The 19,344-nt window shown below is 38.0% G+C and overlaps 1 protein-coding gene across 1 annotated transcript in view; it reads left to right on the top strand.

Moving 5' to 3' along the window:
- Window positions 1-19,344, top strand: part of MMS22L (MMS22 like, DNA repair protein) — a 124,898-nt gene that overhangs the window by 22,086 nt on the left and 83,468 nt on the right. Inside the window, exons 10-11 of the mRNA XM_024551746.4 lie at window positions 3,537-3,713; window positions 10,918-10,980. Coding sequence (XP_024407514.2) covers window positions 3,537-3,713; window positions 10,918-10,980 — 240 coding nt within the window. The remainder of the gene's footprint in view (window positions 1-3,536; window positions 3,714-10,917; window positions 10,981-19,344) is intronic.

Below are 19,344 nucleotides of genomic sequence, written 5' to 3'. Positions count from 1 at the left end.
TGTGCACACGGAAATACTGCCAAGGCAAATCAGGAACTACTGAGATTGGTGGGTAGGAATGGGAGATTGGCGAGTGAGAATGGAGTGAAAGGATTTTAATGTGTCGTGCTGACTTTGGAACCGTGTTACCCTTTCAGGTGCTCCAGATATAAATCAACATCTATGGAAAAGGGGGATTCAATAGAATGTACAGAAAAACAGTGGAACCTAACTGTATGGCTAGTGAATAACACACTGAGGGGTGGGGTAGGGAGAGGACTAACCTCGGTAACGAATAGGATGCACTATTCTGATTATGTACTCTAAGGCTAAAGAAAAAAAGAAAACAAACAAAACTGTAAATAGTGCAAATACTGGACTCCTGTTAGGAGATTGGTCTTTTACAATGTTACATATGGATTCACAATTTTAAGTTTACTTCTTTTTGTAGTCTAACATTGAGCAAATTTATAAGTATGTTGTGGGTAATTAGAGCCAGCTAAGAAAATTGACAGGAAATTGAATTATGCATATGGAAAGAGGGAAAGCTAGAGTGAACCATGTGTTCAATTGGATTGAGGTATCAGTATGAAATAATAGTTTTTAATAATTAGAATTAGCTGTAGATGTATATGTGTGTGGACATTCATACATTTTCCACCTTATCAACTGAGTGGGCCTAGAATCGATGATACAAGTAACAATGAGCGATTTCTAGCTATGTCTTGGTTCTGAAATAACCATATTCCCAGGAAAGGAAATAAGGCTTCCTTAGTAAATGACCGATTCCAGGCTGTGGCTTGCAAAATAAGAAATGAGAAAATGAGAAACCAATGAATTTCTCTCAGCGTGAAGAAAAAGGTAAGCACACCCAGATAACATGTAGTGAAACTTCAGAACATCAAAGACAAAGAGAAGAAATTGAAATCATTCAGACAAAAACGAAGTGACAATTAGACTGACGGCTAACGTCTCAACAGTGGAGACCAGTGGGAATGGTATCTTCATTGCATTAGAACAATGTAGTTCTCAACCCAAAATTCTTCATTCAGCAAAATCTCTCAAGAGTAAAGTGAAACAAAAGCTATTTGAACACATGCTGTTATTTCTGAGGTGATCACTGTAAGAAGAGAAAGTAGACTTACAAGCTGGAAGAGGGGGAAAAATGAAATAAATATTCAACCCAAAGGAAGGCAGGAAGGAGGTATTGGTGGAAAAATTAGGTGTACAAATAGAAATACAGAAAAGATGGTAGTTTTAAAAGTAAATAACATTGCATTAACTGCAAATGGACTACTAAATGCTCATTTTAAATATATACTGGTAGAAAAGACGCTGTTTACAGAAGATAATCTAACACAATACAGAAGGGTTCAGAGTTAAAATAAATATATATGTGTGAATAGGATAGGTAATGTATAAAACTAATGTGGGAGAAAACTAGATTTTAAAACCAACAAAAGCATTAAGTCACTTCATTTTGATAAAAGGTACAATTTACCAGGAAGATAAAACATTAAAAATTCTATATGGCTAATAACATGGTGCTAAATATAGATAATAAAAATTGACAACTACAAAGCTTAGAGATATTGAAATATACTTCTAAGTAACTTATAGGTAAAAGAAAATATAATGGAAATTTGGAAATTTTTTTAAAGGAAATAGCATACTACTAGAAGCTTTGAGACTGCAGCTGAGGATATAAAGAAGGAAATTTATAACTTTAAATACAAATGTTAGACGAAAAAATGGAAATTAATGAGCTAAGAAATTAGGAAAAAAATTCTTTTCTAATAAACCGAATGAAAGTAATAGGTAGCAAATAAAAGTAGCACAAATTTTTGAGGTTGAAAATAATAAAAATGATCAAACCAATGAAAAAGATCAGAACAGTCAAAAATTGGATCTTCAGAAAGATTACTAAAATTGGCTAATCTTTGAGGTGATTATAGAGTGAATGTTAGAAATAAACAACATGGCTGTAGACTCCACAGATAGTAAGTAAAACAAGAGTTGAGATATTGTCAGCAACTTTATGCCTAATAATGTGAATATGTAAAATGGACAACAACCTAGAAAAAAGTCTTACTAAAACTCATCAAATGTTCAACAACAGTTAATCAGGTAAATGGTTTTATCATATAGCCATACATTGGAATATTCTGTTGAACTACGGTTATACTCATTAATTTGGATGAATCTCAGAAACATAATGTTGAGGAAAAGAGGCAAGTTACCAAAGAATAGAAACAGGTCACTTAATAGATACTTAATGCAAAGAGAACATACAGATAGCCAATAGACATGAAAATAATGCTCAGTGTCACCAATCATTAGAGAGATGCAAATTGAAACCACAATGAGATATCACCTCACACCTGTCAGAATGGCCATCATCAATAATCAACAAAAAGTGTTGGTGAGGGTGTGGAGAAAAAGGAACCCTTGTGTACTGTTAGTGGGAATGTGGATTGGTGGAAAGCAGTATGGGGTTACCTCAAAAAATTAAAAATGGAACTGCCTTATGACCCAGCTATTCCGTTTCTGTGAATATATCCAAAGAAACCTGAAACACTAATTCAAAAGAATATATGCACCACTGGGTTCATAGCAGCATTGTTTACACCAGCCAAGATTTGGAAGCAGCCCAAGTGCTATCAGTAGATGAGTAGATAAAAAGGTAGTGTTATATTTACACAATGGAATACTACTTAGCCATAAAAAGAAGGAAATCTTACCCTTTGCGATATCATGGATAGACCTGAAGAGTATTATGCTAAGTGAAATATGCCAGTCAGAGAAAGACAAATACGATGCGGGTTTATTTATATGTGGAATCTAATGAACAAAACATACTCAGATAACAAGAGCAGACAGCTGTCAGAAGGGATGGGAATTAGGGAGATGGGTAAAAAAGGTGAAGGGATTAAGCAGAGAACAAAATAAACAGATACAGATAACAGAATGGTGATTACCACAGAGAGGGGGAGAGTTGGAAGAGGTAGAAGAAGGGATGAAGGCAAAGGGTGAGTAAGTGGTGATGGCAGGTGATTTGACTTTCGGTGATGAACGCATAAATATGCAGATGATGTAATATAGAATTGTACACCTGAAACCTACCCAATTTTATGAACCAATGTCACCCCAATAAATTCAATAAAAATATTTATAGAAAAATAAAAACACGCATTAAAAGAAAACCAAACAACAAGAGGTGAAGCCAGAAATACGTGATTTGGGCTTATATACGTATATGACAAAACTTTCAAAAACAAGGGAATGATTTATTATGAAAGTCAGCATAATGGTTACCCAGGTTGGGAGACAAAGGTGTGATGTGGGAACATAGCAACATGTAGGATCTTTCTAAAATACTATTCATTTTCAAATTTTTAACATGGGTTTTTAAAATTACTGTTCTTTAAGTTTTGTGTATTTGTTTTACATTCTCTTTGGCATGTATATTTCATTATAAAAACAGAGGGAAAGCCCAAATCAAAGGCTATTGGATCAGTGTCTATTTTAATTGAATCATATTACTTCTGTTTCTATAGTCCTTTTGGAACTGGTTGAATAAACTACTTAAAACACTCTTTGAAAAGTCAAGGGACCAAAGAAGACCTTCTATGCCTGTAATACAGCCCAGGGATCCATTAGGTTTTAGTTGGTGGATTATTACTCATGTAGCATCACTTTACCAGTTTGATCGCCATGGAGCACCAGATGAAATGGTAAGATTTTATTTTTTAAACTTTCTTATATTACCAATTAATACATACTTTTGGTAGACAAATTAGAAAGCAGAAACAGCTAATAAGCCTACAGAGATATATTCAGCTTTGAATCTAGAAGCTGTAGACATCTTAAAAAATCATAATCCTTATGTTTTTGTTGTTTAAGGAAAACAGTTTGTAGAAGAGTTGGAATCTCATCCTGTTTCTTTTACTGAGTAGTTGTACTACCTTCAGTGAATTACTTAAACCTTTCTGGGCCTCTGTTCCCTCATCCAGAGACCACAGGATTAGATTTGGAAGATTCCCTTTATTTCCAAAATTGCTAAGATTGCCAGAGGGAAAGCATATTTCTCCAGAAATGAATCAGTAGGTTTTGTGAATCATTTGATAAAATTATTTCCTCAAAATAACACTTCATCATAGAAACTTTTTGCAAAAGTTATTTTCATCTATTAAACAACCATGAAGTTTACTTCAAATAGAATGACAGATTTTACAGAAATATTTTTACAGTGTTATTTAAAAAGTGCTGTGAATAAAACCAGCTGGTAGATGTATTTATTTGAAGCCCTATTTGTATCTAGTTTCTTCCATATTCAGAAATGAATAACATAGTATTATGTCATTTCATCAGTTCCATAAAATAAACAACTAGAATCTTGAAGCCAGTTTGTCTATATTTTCAAAATTGGTCTTGTTTTTCTGGGAGTGGTTCTTAAACCTGGCTGTTCATTAGACCTATCTTTGAGTTTTTAAAATTCAGGTTTCTGGGTCTCAACTCTGGAGATCCTGATTTAGTAATCTGTTTGGAGTTTGGGAATCCTTATTTTTAAAAAGTTTTCTGGCTTTCATTCTGTGTTTCTTTATGAAACATGTTTCTTGTTGGACTTGACAGATTTTCCTTTCTTTGGAATATTGGGCATAGTAGGCTGAGAAATCTCCATGGAATCTGAGGGTCCTTTGTATTGACATTGTGTCATCGAAATGGGAAGGCCTCATGAGGTCTTCTGAATGATCCCTCTAAGAATAAAAGCCCTGTTGAGGGGATCCCAAGATAAATTAAAATAGAGTCAGAAAGTGCTCTGAGAAGTTATGCAGCGTAGTATCAGTGTATTTGAGAGTTCTACCATAGCCCTGACTGATGTGGCTCAGTGGGTTGGGCATGGTCCTGCAAAGCGCAAGCTTGTTGGTTCATTTCTCTGTCAAGGCACATGTCTGGGTTGCAGTTTTAGTCCCCATTCAAGGTACATAGGAGAGGCAGCTAATTGATGTTTCTCTCACACTAACGTGAGAAAGAAAAATAAATAAGACCTTTAAAAAAAAGAATTCTACCATACACTGAGTGAGGTCAGTAGAAGGAGCTGCTTTTTTTTTTTTTAAATATATTTATTGATTATGCTATTACAGTTGTCCCACCCCCCCCCCACTCCACTCCATCTTGCCCACCCCCTCCCTCCCACATTCCCTCCCTATAGTTCATGTCCATGGGTCATACTTATAAGTTCTTTGGCTTCTACATTTCCTACACTATTCTTACCCTCCCCCTGTCTATTTTCCACCTATCATCTATGCTACTTATTCTCTGTACCTTTCCCCCCCTCTCCCCTTCCCACTCCCCTATTGACAACCCTCCATGTGATCTCCATTTCTATGGTTCTGTTCCTGTTCTAGTTGTTTGCCTAGTTTGCTCTTGTTTTTGTTTAAGGTGTGGTTGTTTATAACTGTGAGTTTGCTGTCATTTTTACTGTTCCTATTTTTGATCTTCTTTTTCTTAGGTAACTCCCTTTAACATTTCATATAATAAGGGCTTGGTGATGATGAACTTCTTTAACTTGACCTTATCTGAGAAGCACTTTATCTGCCCTTCCATTCTAAATGATAGCTTTGCTGGATAGAGTAATCTTGGATGTAGGTCCTTGCCTTTCATGACTTGGAATACTTCTTGCCAGCCCCTTCTTGCCTGTAAGGTCTCTTTGGAGAAATCAGCTGACAGTTTTATAGGAAGTCCTTTGTAGGTAACTGTGTCCTTATCTCTTGCTGCTTCTAAGATTCTCTCCTTCCGTTTCATCTTGGGGAATGTAATTATGGTGTGCCTTGGTGTGTTCCTCCTTGGGTCCAGCTTCTTTGGGACTCTCTGAGCTTCCTGGACTTCCTGGAAATCTATTTCCTTTGCCAGATTAGGGAAGTTCTCCTTCATGATTTGTTCAAATAAGTTTTCAATTTTTTGTTCTTCCTCTTCTCCTCCTGGCACCCCTATAATTCGGATGTTGGAATGTTTCAAGATGTCCTGGAGGTTCCTAAGCCTCACCTCATTTTTCCAAATTCTTGTTTCTTCATTCTTTTCTGGTTGAATGTTTCTCTCTTCCTCCTGGTCCACACCATTGATTTGAGTCCCAGTTTCCTTCACATCACTATTGGTTCCCTGTACATTTTCCTTTGTTTCTCTTAGCATAGGCTTCATTTTTTCATCTAATTTTCGAACAAATTCAGCCAATTCTGTGAGCGTCTTAATAACCAGTGTTTTGAACTGTACATCCGATAGGTTGGCTATCTCTTCCTCGCTTAGTTGTATTTTTTCTGGAGCTTTGAAGTGTTCTGTCATTTGGGCTATTTTTTTTTTTTTCTGTCTTGGTGCGTTTGTTACTTAAAGGGGCGGAGCCTTAGGTGTTCACGGGTGGGGTAATGCTGGTCGCTGCGCTGTGACCCTGTACGTGGGGGAGGGGCCAAGAGGGAGCAATGGCACCCGCTCCACTGTCCACTGGACCTCAATCCTTCACTCCACTACCCACAATCAAACTGGGCCCCTCTGGTGCTGGTTCCCGAGTGGGTGGGCCTGCGCACGCCCCAGGCCCCTGTGGGTCTCTCCAACGACCTCTCCTGTGAGGCTGGGAGTCTCTCCTGCTGCCGCCCCAACCCCCATGGGCGTTTTCAATCAGAGGTTTGAGGCTTTATTTCCCCACGCTGGAGCCCTGGGTTGCGCGGTCTGCTTCACTCCCCGCCATTTGTCTGGTTTATCTGTGCGTGAGTGTGGGGCCACGGGCTGCTACCCGCTGCTCTGCCTGCCCCGTTCTCCGCCACTCTGAGTCCGGCCCTCTCGGTTTATCTGCGCGAATGTGGGTCCGCAGGGTCTGCTATTGCTCCGACTGCCTGCCCCGTTTGTCCCACACTCCGCCAGTCTCGGTCCCGCCACAGCAATGTGAGTCCTCTCCGCCCCAGCTGCCCGTCTCCGCCCCTCCTACCGGTCTGGATGAATGTTTATTTTTTATTTCCTTGGTGTCAGACTTCCTTGCCCTTCAATTTTCTGTCAGTTCTGGTTGTGCGAGGAGGCGCAGTGTGTCTACCTACGCCGCCATCTTGGTTCTCCAGGAGCTGCTCATAGAGAAGGATTGTGTGTCCCTTGTTTCTTTACACGAGTCCTTACCATGCTGATACGCAGTAAATGCTCAGTCAGTGTCAGCAATTACCATTATTACTGTAGCATCCCTTGTATTGAGTATTTTTATGGAGTTAACATGATAATGTTTCACATCTTAATTACTAAGAATATTAGAACAAAATTAAAAGAAATCAAAAAAAATCTACCTACAATTCTAAAGTCTTTACTTAGCATTTTTATTTCTTTTCCAACCTTAATTCTTCCAAGTACGTATTTCTGATTTGAATTGGTATAAATAAATATGGTAATTAGTTAAGTACTTCTGAGTCCCTATTATAATAATAAGTGCCAATGATAAGATGCACATGAAACACATTGTACTGCCTCTTTCTTCATGCTTTCAGGCTGTTAATGCTTGTTGGAACTGCACTGTTTTGAGTGAGTGGTATATTTCAATAGTGGTTTCTGTTGAGCCCCAGTAGTCATATTAATATGTGTAATTACCGCTACTGTTGTAGTGTTGAATTGTACTAGGACAAACACCCACAGTAGCATTGCTGAAATAACTCCTCTGTTTCACACAGAGAAGTCCATAGGAGATTATTGCTTTTACTAGCTGAATCAAGATAGCAGATGAGTTTTCTGTATTTAAAATGGCTTAACCTTTGTGTTTTAATATTTTCCAGCAGTTCTTGTATGATTTTTTTTTTGCTAAAATACATGGTTTTTAAAAATATTAATTTTTTAAGTTATATAAAAGGTTTCAGGGGAAGGAGCTATGATGTTTGAAAAAGAACCCTCCATATGATACAAATAATAAAGATGTGCAGTATGTATGGGCATGTGTAAAATACACTGCCACAAGCCCTCAAAGAGTCAAATATTTCTGGACTTTTTAATAGCTTTTAAAGAAAAATTCAAGCTCTCCATAGTCATAGTTTTCATTAGGGTCATACCTTTAGCATACTGTATTTGCATGTTGTCTAATATCTCACAGGGACTGTTCGGTTTTATCTCAGTGAAGCATTATGAAATAAGTGAGAGGGTAGCATATACATATTACGGGTATAGAAACTGAAGTACAGAGTGTATAGGTATCACCCTATTTTTGTCACTGAAACTCAGTATTAGGGTTCTCCTAAGGAGTACTTCTGCAGAACTGGTATTTGCTGGGGTCACCATGTCCACCATTTTCCCCTTGACAGTCCCAGTTTATGCCTACTGTCCCCTCATCTCATCTGGTTGGTTTTTCCTTTTACTTTCAAAAATGTCTTACTTGGTTTATAAATCATGTAATCTAATATATAAAGACACAGTGACTTATTGGAGCTTATATAGTATAGGATGTTAATTTGGATCTTGGATATATTTAGATTAGAATTTTGAAAATTACCTGAATTTTTTTCTCCTTTAGATATATTAGCATAACCAGCTACCATAAAGAAAGTGGTTATGTATTAAAAGTGCTTTATTCCTCTGAAGAGTGATCTGGTGTGAGAGGATGATGTGAAGTAGTAATGGTTAGTTATGTGTCCTGCAGCAAAGAAATCTCTCTGGTCTTGTGTTGACCATAGAGATGTTTCAGTTTTTAAATGTGAACTTCTTTGCCCTGAAGGTGAATGTGAAATCTTTAGATTTTAAATAGATTTCAGATATAGTTATTTATTTATTTATTTTTAAAAGTTTCTGTACATGGACTTTTGCTATATGTGGATTTAAACCACAAACTTACTAATTGCTGCTGTAGGTCTATAAGGAAATTTGGTATCACTTCTCATACTAGAGGCTTTAGGTTTTCATATATTTCTGCCTAAGGCTTTTTTCAACCTAGATAAGGGTGTGTTATCCTTGCACAATCCTAATCATCTATTTTAAAAGCAAATATTGTTTAAGGAGAAAAAGTACTTTTGAGCATTTCAAGCATCACTGCAACAGTGCCATCCCTGGCCATGCACAGTGCAGTCAGCCAGGCCAGCTGAGGCTCTGCTTTGAAACATCTGAAATGGTGAGAAGGTAAAAGGTGTGAAATGTAACTTTAAAACGAGAGTGGAACCAGGTCACCCAGTTCACTGGAAGTGGAGGGTTGGGGACCTCTTTTACATTTCTGGCAGAGTTACTACCTATGCCAAAGCCTCAGTTGGTGTTTAGTTTTGATATTGGAATAAGAAATATAAAACAGCCCAAATCGATGACTTCATACTTTTTTTCTTTCAGTGGAGTTAAGCTACCTATAACTTAGTACATAGAAAAAATGCTTTAGCTGCTCCAGGTTAAGTTTCCTATGGAAGAAATAGCTGTATTCCTTTGATACAAAGTCTCTTCTTACTCAGTCTTGATTTTGGCATGATATGGTTGCTATTCTGTCCTCTAAGTTGTGGGGTATTTTTGTTTTAGGTTATAGCCACAATACTGACCCATAAAGTCAAAATTCTTTGGGCAAGAATTGTACTACTATTTTATAACTCAGGGGATTTAAATGGCTTTATAGAACAGAATAATTGAAATATGCTCATTAACACTATCAAATTATGAAGCTGAAAACATCAGCCCTATCACGTACCTGCGTATTTGGGACTAGTGGTGACATTTTCTCAGTAAAGAATGATAAAAAAGTAAATAGCTCAAAGGGGAAGGACGGCCTGTTAGAAAAAGAAAACCAGTTACTGATAACTTGGTAAAATGGAAGGCACATTGGCTTTGGAGCCAGACCAACTTGGATTCAAATTCATACTGCGACTTGTATATACATGATCTTTCTGAGACTTAATTATATTATCTTTTAAATGGGAAAGATTTTTTTTTTCTTGAGGAAATAATGTAAAGACCCTAACACAATGTACATACAGTATTGTTAGAACAAAATGGTCTCCTTTCGGTGAACATTTGAGGGCCAACTACCAAGCTGCAGGGAACAGTCCTCAAGACTGTCCTCATTTCTGACAACTGCAAGCTCAGGGATTCCTAAAACTATGTAATTTACTTGGAGTTATAGAACTCACCGAACGCTATTGTACTCACGGTTATGGTTTGTTACAGGGAGAGAATTTAAATTAAAACTAGCCAAGGCTACATAGTGCAGAGTTGAAGAGAAGTACCAAGTGTGGAGGCTCTGTTCCTCTCCCCGGGCAATCAGGACGTTAGTCTCCTGGCGTCAGTGTATGGCGTGCGCAGCACTGATGTCAGGTGAGCGCCGTGTCCCGTGAGAAGGTCCTGCAGGCTTTCCTGTTGGAAAAGTGGTCATTTTCAGTTCCGAGCCTCTGAAATATTTGGCTCTGTGAAAGTCCATTTTGGTTTTCATACTATGGGGAATCTTTCAGATAGTTGAGGTTGCCAGGTAGTCACCATTACTTAAGTATGGGTGGCACTGTGTAAAATTTTTTATTTTCTGTGTTAATATATTAGTTACTTGTTTACCAGAGTAAACTCTTGAGGCTATTACTCATGAAATGAAGGAAAAAGTCCGTAGTGGGTAAAGTGCAAAATAAGGAAGAATACTCAGGGCATAAATACTCCGAGAAAATATAAAAAAGTTTTTTTCTTCCTGTTAGATTATACCTGACAGCAAAAATTAAATATTTGTAATTTTATAGAAGGACCACTGTTTAATGAAATAACCCCTTATAAAGTTTATATTGGACTGGAGTAGTTGTAAAATTTTTCTACTGAGTCTCCACCAACCCTGCCAAACTAATTTTAGACATTCAAGAAGGTGTAGTAAGGTCTGATGTTTGACAAAATGTACTTCACACTTAACTCGGTATACCATAATTTAATTTATAATTAAGAGCAGCAATTTTGATGCAATAATATTTTCTTCTTTCCTAGAGACAAATGGAATCAAATTGGAACTTTGTAGAAGAACTGCTGAAAAGGTCCATCAGTGTTCAGGTATGCATTTAAAGTGAGACAACTTGTAGGCTTTGCTAAATTTTTATGTTTTATTTGTAAGAACCAAGCAAACTTGAAATGATTTAGATAACAAACTTAGTTAACTTATTAATACCCTGATAGAAATAATCGTCCTTTGTTATGAAGTGTCAACATACAATAGTTCCTATTAGTGACTGTCCTTCAAAGGACAGATGCTTTTATTTTTAGCATCGAGTTGTCAGTTAAACGACAAAGATAATTATCCTAGCTGGTGACTTTGGTGAAATGTATTCAAAATAAGTAGTAGGTGCTTCAGAACTTAAGCCATTCCTCGGCCGAATGGTATGAAGTCTAAGAGACACAACGCAATGAGGGAGATAGTCAGTGGCATTGGAAATTCAGCTCTGTCCCCGTCACAGCAGGAAGGGGACTTGCTTTGCTGAGCAATTTGTCTTACCGGCTTGAATCATACTCTGAATGATAAGGTCCTAGTTTCTGAGCCCTCATTTCATACCTTATCATTTTTCTTTCTGCAGCGCTGTTAATGTAGTGCTTCATGGCCCACAGGTCAGATTTGACCTCCTTTTAAAATAGTTTTGAATGTTCTCTTCATCACATCTTTAAACATCTTGTAATGTAGTTCTGTAAAGTTTTGTAATGTTATTTGTCTAAGATTTTAAGGAAATATTTTAGTAAAGGACTTTTTTAAATTTGGGAAATAGGTTACTTTGGTGTAAATATAGACTTAAAACTTGAAGAGGAATAACAAGGAAATATAGTAGTAAAGGATCTCTTTGTAGCACAAAGATGCACATACACACATTTATTTTAAAGCCATATATTTAAAAATCAAAGTAGCTTGCAATTTTCTTTTCCCTGTTATCCATTGTTAATTCTTAATATTTTAGGTGAAATATGTAAGTACATTTAGTTATAAATCTTCTAAGTATGAGCTGAGAATTCTTTTTTAAAATTTAATTTATTAATTAAAATATATTAAAATATTTTTAATTAATTAAATTATTAAAATGTTAGTTACGATATATTTTAATATATTTTATTGATTATGCTATTACAGTTGTCCCATTTTCCCCCCTTCACTCCCCTCCACCTTGCAAACCCTCTCCCGCCCACATTCCCCTCCTTTAGTTCATGTCCATGGGTCATACTTATAAGTTCTTTGGCTTCTACATTTCCTATTCCATTCTTACCCACCCCTGTCTGTTTTCTACCTACCATTTATGGTACTTATTCTCTGTACCTTTCCCCCCCTTTCTCTCCCTCTCACTCCCCTGTTGATAACTCTCCATGTGATCTCCATTTCTGTGGTTCTGTTCCTGTTCTAGTTGTTTGCTTAGTTTGCTTTTTTGCTTTAGGTGTGGTTGTTAATAACTGTGAGTTTGCTGTCATTTTTATTGTTCATATTTTTCATCTTGTTTTTCTTAGATAAATCCCTTCAACGTTTCATATAATAAGGGCTTGGTAATGATGAACTCCTTTATTAACTTGACTTTATCTGAGAAGCACTTTATCTGCCCTTCCATTCTAAATGATAGCTTTGCTGGATACAGTAATCTTAGATGTAGGTCCTTGCCTTTCATGACTTGAAAGTTCTTTCCAGCCCCTTCTTGCCTGTAAGGTCTCTTTGGAGAAATCAGCTGACAGTCTTATGGGAAGTCCTTTGTAGGTAACTGTATCCTTTTCTCTTTCTGCTTCTAAGACTCTCTCCTTATTTTTAATCTTGGGTAATGTAATTATGATGTACCTTGGTGTGTTCCTCCTTGGGTCCAGCTTCTTTGGGACTCTCTGAGCTTCCTGAACTTTCTGGAAGTCTATTTCCTTTGCTAGATTGGGGAAGTTCTCCTTGATTATTTGTTCAAATAAGTTTTCAATTTTTTGTTCTTCCTCTTCTTCTTCTGGTACCCCTATAATTCGGATGTCAGAATGTTTAAAGATGTCCTGGAGGTTCCTAAGCCTCACCTCATTGTTTTGAATTCTTGTTTCTTCATTCTTTTCTGGTTGGATGTTTCTTTCTTCCTCTGGTCCACACTGTTGACTTGAGTCCCAGTTTCCTTCCCATCACTATTGGTTCCCTGTACATTTTCCTTTGTTTCTCTTAGCATAGCCTTCATTTTTTCATCTAATTTGTGACCGAATTCCACCAATTCTGTGAGCTTCCTGATTACCAGTGTTTTGAACTGTGCGTCTGATAGGTCAGCTATCTCTTTGTTGCTTAGTTTTATTTCTTCTGGAGCTTTGATCTGTTTTTCATTTGGGCCATTTTTTTGTCTTGGTGCACCTGTTACATAAAGGGGCGGAGCCTTAGGTGTTCACCCAGACGGGGTAATTTTGGTCACTGCACTGTGACAGTGTCTCTGGGGGCGGGGTCTGTTAGGGAGTAATGGCATTTGCTCCACTGTCTGCCGGATTTCAGTCACTCCCTCCACTACCCACAATCAAATTGGGCCCTTCTGCTTCCCGAGTCAGTGGGTTTGTGCACACTCTAGGCCCCCGTGGGTCTGTCCAAGGAACTCTCCTGTGAAGCTGGGAGTCTCTCCTGCTGCTGCCTCAACCCCCACGGGTATTTTCAATCAGAGGTTTGTGGCTTTATTTCTCCACGCTGGTACTCTGGGTTGCTACTGTGTGTTGCGTTGTCTGTCATCTGGTCCACCAGCTGCTGCCTCACCGGCTACCTCCAGCTTTGCCCGCCCTGCTCCACAATCCGCCACCTTGCTAGGTCTGCCAGCTGCTGCCTTGCTGAGAGTCCTCTCCACCTGGCTGCCCGTCCCCACCCCTCCTTCCGGTCTGGATGAATGTTTCGTCTTTATCTCCTTGGTTGACGGACTTCCATAGTTCGATTTTCTGTCAGTTCTGGTTGTTTTTTGTTTTTCAGTTGTTGTGTTCCTTCTTTTGGTTTTGCGAGGAGGCACAGTGTGTCTACCTACGTCTCCATCTTGGCCGGAAGATGGCACTGTAGTTTTAGTTGAGCAAATAATGTTCCAAATCTTGTTTTAGCTGGAGAGGTTCTCCCTTAAACAGACATTAAACTTTGTTAGTAAAGAGAACATATATTTAATTTTACCTGTATAGGTAAAATTGAATAGTGAAGTATTTCCTTTGAAAACAGTTTTTTAGTGGTAATCCTATTTAATATTTGTGAATGCTAACAGTAAACATTCTACCTCTAAGACAGCATTATTATTTTCATATAAAGAGGGAGATTTTTAGTTTTATGCTACCTACTTTTCAAAGTCTCATTTTCTGAGATCACAAAAGCCTATAGAAGGGTATAAAAAGAAATTTTATGCAAGTCTAATACTTTTTAGATATTATCTTCAGTTTTCAAAAAATTTGGAGAATCCAAGGCTAAAAGCAATTCAGAATATGATTAGATCTGAATACTATGGAATAATAATCTTTTAATTACTAACTCAAAATCACTGTGTTTTTTGGACAGAAGGATCTTTACTAGGATATTGTAGTTAAGCTCTCTTTATTCAGTCCTAAAAATAAATCTAATCAGGTAGACTAACAGTTACTGTTTAACTTTCAAATAAATTTTCAAGGGTAGCCACACGCGCACATGGTTGAGATGAGACACCCGGAGAGCCCACAGACGGTCTCGTGAGAAAGGAAGAAGCTCTGGGATTGACACAGCAAGTTTAATGCTGTGTGGAAAAGGGGCCCACAGGACTGGTTTATTAAAAAACCTTTAATCAGAGGGCATGGATTTGGATCAATGTCTTTAATCAAACCTTTTAGTTTAGATAGAGTTTGACCTTAACACTCACAAAATTGAAACATACCAGCTTAAGGTACAGTAGTGTGAGCCTGTTGCATTTATTACTTTATCATTAAGAGTCAACATTTGGCCTAAAAAGAGACATTTCTTTTTTGCAAGTAACAAAATGATAGCTATTCCTGTGTAAGCACTGTACTTAGCATTTAATTACATTTTTTCATGTAACGAATATGACAATCTCGTGTAGTTTCATTTTACACATTAAGAAACTGGGTCTGGGAGGGTATGAAGGAGCTTGTCCAGGTTCACACAGCGAGCTAGAAAATGGTAGAATTGGAATTTGAATCTTCGTATGTGTTTTACTTACTATGCTATGCACTCTCTCAAAGCATCTGACTTTGTAGGATTCTTAATAAAACTCATTTTATTTTCATTATTTCTATTTTAAAAGTTCTTTGCTGCTATGTGTTTGATTAGTAATCCATTTTGGTTTTTGGATCTGTTTCGGTGATACCTGTGGAAAATATCAATTTTCCATACCGTTTTTATTTCCCCCTCTCCAATAAGTGTGTGATGGGGAAAACCTAAGGTAGGAAGAAATTAATATACTTAATTGTTCTCAGATATTCTTCCTCACAGTAGTTCAGCTCTCTCTATTTTCTATTTGTTAGGAATTTGAGCTAAGATGTCTGTTGCCTTCTCTACTCCATGCTATTGTATATTCTTATTTCTGCCTATCTGGATTTGAAAATGGGCAAATCCTTTGTCTGCTTAATTCCTCAGGTGTGAACACACAATTTTTTAAAGGAAATTTTAAAGAAAAAACTAACGGAAAATGGCTCAAAACAAAGTAATGGTTGAATATGCAGAAGATGAAAATGTATTTTATAAGTAGTGTTTGTAATTATAGGTTAAAAAAATATTTTTAAAATCGCAACCAGCTGAATGATTACCTGTGTTGCCAGAACTGTGGAGAAAATGGCATTTTTTTAAGCCGTTTCTTTTCATTTTAATCTGTAACCACTAGCAGGAAAATGAAAGGAAATTTATTTCCTTTCTTTTTAAAAAATAAAAGTACAAATCCCCTAGGATGCCATATTTAATTTCTTCTTGATTAGGTAGAGTGGAAAGAGAAAGGGCTCTGGCCTTATAAGCTTTGATTTAAGTCTTTTTTTTTCCCCCCCAGTCATTTCTTTCTTTTTTTTTTTAATTGTTATTGTTAATCAATTATTGTTGTCTGCATTTTCTCCCCATCCCTCTACCCCACCCCAGCCGAACCCACCCTCCTCCCCCTCTTCCACCCTCCCCCTTGATTTTGTCCATGTGTCCTTTATAGTACTTTCTGTAAACCCCTCTCCCCACTGTCCCCTCTCCACTCCCCTCTGGCTATTTGTTAGATTGTCTTGGTCTGGTCACTAGGAGCAATTTTGATCAAATCTGGTGTCCATTAAATGTTCAATTCTTTTCCCCTTTGTTTTTGGAAGATTGCATAGATTAGTATGTATAATAGGCTTTGTAGTCATAAATCCTAATTTCCAAGTGGACTTTGGCAAGACATTTGTAACTTCTGAACCTCAGCCTTCTTTCCTGTGAAATGAAGGTAATAAAACTGGGATGCTGTGAGCCATTCATGAACTTAGATATGTAAATGTCACATAATGTCTGACACAGTTGGTATTCAGACCTTTTATTATTTGCAAATTTAATTTATGTTTATGGCTTAAATACCTCTCTGGATTTACATGTATGTAAAATGAGTTTCAGATACCAAATAAAACATACCACTTTAAAATGCACTCACTTTTTTTTTAAATGCACTTTTTAACCTTCCAACATAGTAAGATTAGTATAATTCATGTCAGTAGTTTGCCACAGGAGTGGGCTTAGGTTGTGGGAGGAGCCCCAGCCAGCAGAGCTCCTCCCGGCCGCAGATGAGAAATAAGTCATTCCGGACACAGTCATGTTGTTCTGGCAGGAAAGGGAGTGGCAATTCCGTCTAGTGAGGAACGCCCCGAGCCCTTCTCCCAAACAGCTTTTATTGGGAATGGTATGTATAGTGTCTACAGCATACATGCATAGCTCATCAATCAATGTCAAAAGGCTGTAGTCATACAAAAACAGGTGTTATCCATAGATAGCAATTGAAGGACACAGATTTGCCATAGGTCAGGGTCTCTTAGTCATGCTGATGCCAGCGGGTCTTTAAGACGTGTTTCATGAGTAAGGAGTTTACTCCTTATGCCTTGAACTTAAACATCTGGTTTATATCACCAGTGCTATACAAAGCAGAGCAGGCTTCAAAGTATTTATCAGGCCTGATTCCCACGGGAACCCTCAGTTTTAGAGTCGAGTCATGCCTGCCACCTGCATTACCTGGTTTTCCAGGGAGACTTAACTAGCCCCTTTCAGAACCTGTTCTCACAGGATTGTAATCTCTGAAACCACACAGAGTGGTCTCCAACATCTCACCCTTTTTTCTTGTTATGGTGGTATAACCAAAGGCACTGGTGCCGCTGTAATCAACAGGGTTATGCTAGGCAGAGCAGGCTTCAAAGAACAAAATGTGCATGCTTTCTCAGGCCAGATTTGTCCCTGGGAACCGTTCATTCCAGTACAAGGCCACAGCTGCCTCTGGCATTGTTTTCAGGCTGAGTCAGGTGAGGGGAACAAAGCAGCCAGGAGATTAGGAGACTTTTTACAGATAGAATGAAGACTCAGGTTATGACGAAGCCAAGTGGTGAGGTCTTTTCTGCCCCTTCTCTGTAGATCCTTAAGTCCTTCCCTGATGGCCCTTTGCAACTGTGCCTGTCTTAGGTTGTCCCTCCCTTGAGGAATCTTACCTGTCATTGGCTGAGCAGTTATCCGCCCGGGCCAAGCAGGGTGAAGTGAGAGAGGCAGGGGATGTGCTCCTGCCAGGAGGACAGGTTCTGTCTCCTTAGTGGCTCACGGCCCCTTTCTCTTATCATAACGGAAAGCACTGGTGCTGCTGCCCTCCCTTACGTGGGATGAAAGGCGCCGAATCCCATCTGTCTAGGTGTGAATCAGGCCTGATAAACACATTGTATACTCTGAAGCCTGCTGCCATTCATTAAGAAATTTAGGACCAAGATTACTTTTTTGTATACTTGCATACTACTTTTGTTAGTGACACCAACATTATTCTGTGTAATTGACCTGTCCTTTAATTTTTTTAATATCCTCACTTCTAATTAGATTTTGTTTTAGTTACTTTACCCACCTCTTCCCATGGTTATGATCTACTTTTTTTTTTTCCTCATGTTTATTCTGCCTATCACGGTTGACCTTTTCATTTCTTGTCTTCTTTTATATCCATACTTTCCTCCTAAAACAATTTAGATTATGTATATAACACCTTATTATGATCACTCCATAGGTGTTTGTACACCTTGATTCCATAGCCCTTACCTGTTTTAAACTCGGCAACACCTGGTCCTGTCTTGTCTCCTGCCACCTCCACCTCCAGCTGCACACTGCTGGAGAAAAATCATACAGTCATTCTTACCACCATACAATCATTCTTACAATCTTGACTGCAAATCTGGGATGGCACTTGGCTGTAGAATGTTTGCTTTTCTGCTCTCTAAAATTAGACTTACTTCATAGTTTGTTTGTAACATACAATTTGAACACATGCTCTGCCCCAATTAACTTAGCTAAATGTCTCAAATCATAAATCATTGAGAAATGGACCGATCAGTAGAGAATTCTTTTATTTTTACACCTTTAAATATCCCAACATGCCTGCTTTGTACTCAGTCTCTCCATGCGGTTTACTTTTATATCGGAAATGATGCTCTTTCTAGCAAAGGCTAAGTCCATTCTCTGTGCACTGGGTCTTGTCTTTTCTCACCTGTTTAAGGACTTTATATATCCTCACTTAAATACAGTAGTTCCCCCTTAACTGCACTTGCTTTTCACATTTTTAGTTACCTGTGGTTAACAGCAATCCAAAAGTATTTAATTGAAATTACCAGAAATAAACAATTCCTAAGTTTTAAATTGTACATGCTTGAAGTAACCTGACGAACTCTTTGCCATCCTGCTGGGGTTGTGAGTATTCCCTTTGTCTGAAGTATGCACATGGTATATGTGACCTGCTTCTTAGTCACTTAGTTGCCATCCTGATTATCAGAGAGAGTGAGACCACATTCACATGACTTTTATATAGTTTATTGTTATAGTTGTTCTATTTTATTATTAGTTATTGTTAAGCTTCTATCGTGCCTACTTTGTAAATTAAACTTTATAGTAGGTATGTATGTCGAGGAAAAAACATAGCATAAATAGGGTTCAGTACTACCCACAGTTTCAGGAACCCATTGGAGGCGGGTCTTAAACTACATGCCCTGCAGGTAAAGGGTATCTCTCCTTCCTCACCTCCTATTGTCCCCGTAGCCTACCATGGTCAAGCTTCTGTCTGTGCCATCCCCAAAACCACTCTTGTTGAGGCCACAAGTGTCTTCTATATTGTCAAATCTGAGAATTCTTCTCATTTTCATCTCTCAGCAGCATTCAACCCTGTTGACCTCTGTCCCTTTCTGAAATACTTCTCTTGGCTTGCGCGATGCCTGGTTTCTTTTCTACTTTGTTGTCCACTGGTATTGCTAATAAGCTCCTTT

The sequence above is a fragment of the Desmodus rotundus genome, chromosome 11, assembly GCF_022682495.2.
Source record: "Desmodus rotundus isolate HL8 chromosome 11, HLdesRot8A.1, whole genome shotgun sequence".
Lineage (NCBI taxonomy): Eukaryota > Metazoa > Chordata > Mammalia > Chiroptera > Phyllostomidae > Desmodus > Desmodus rotundus.
This window is presented reverse-complemented; position numbering and strand designations above follow the sequence as displayed.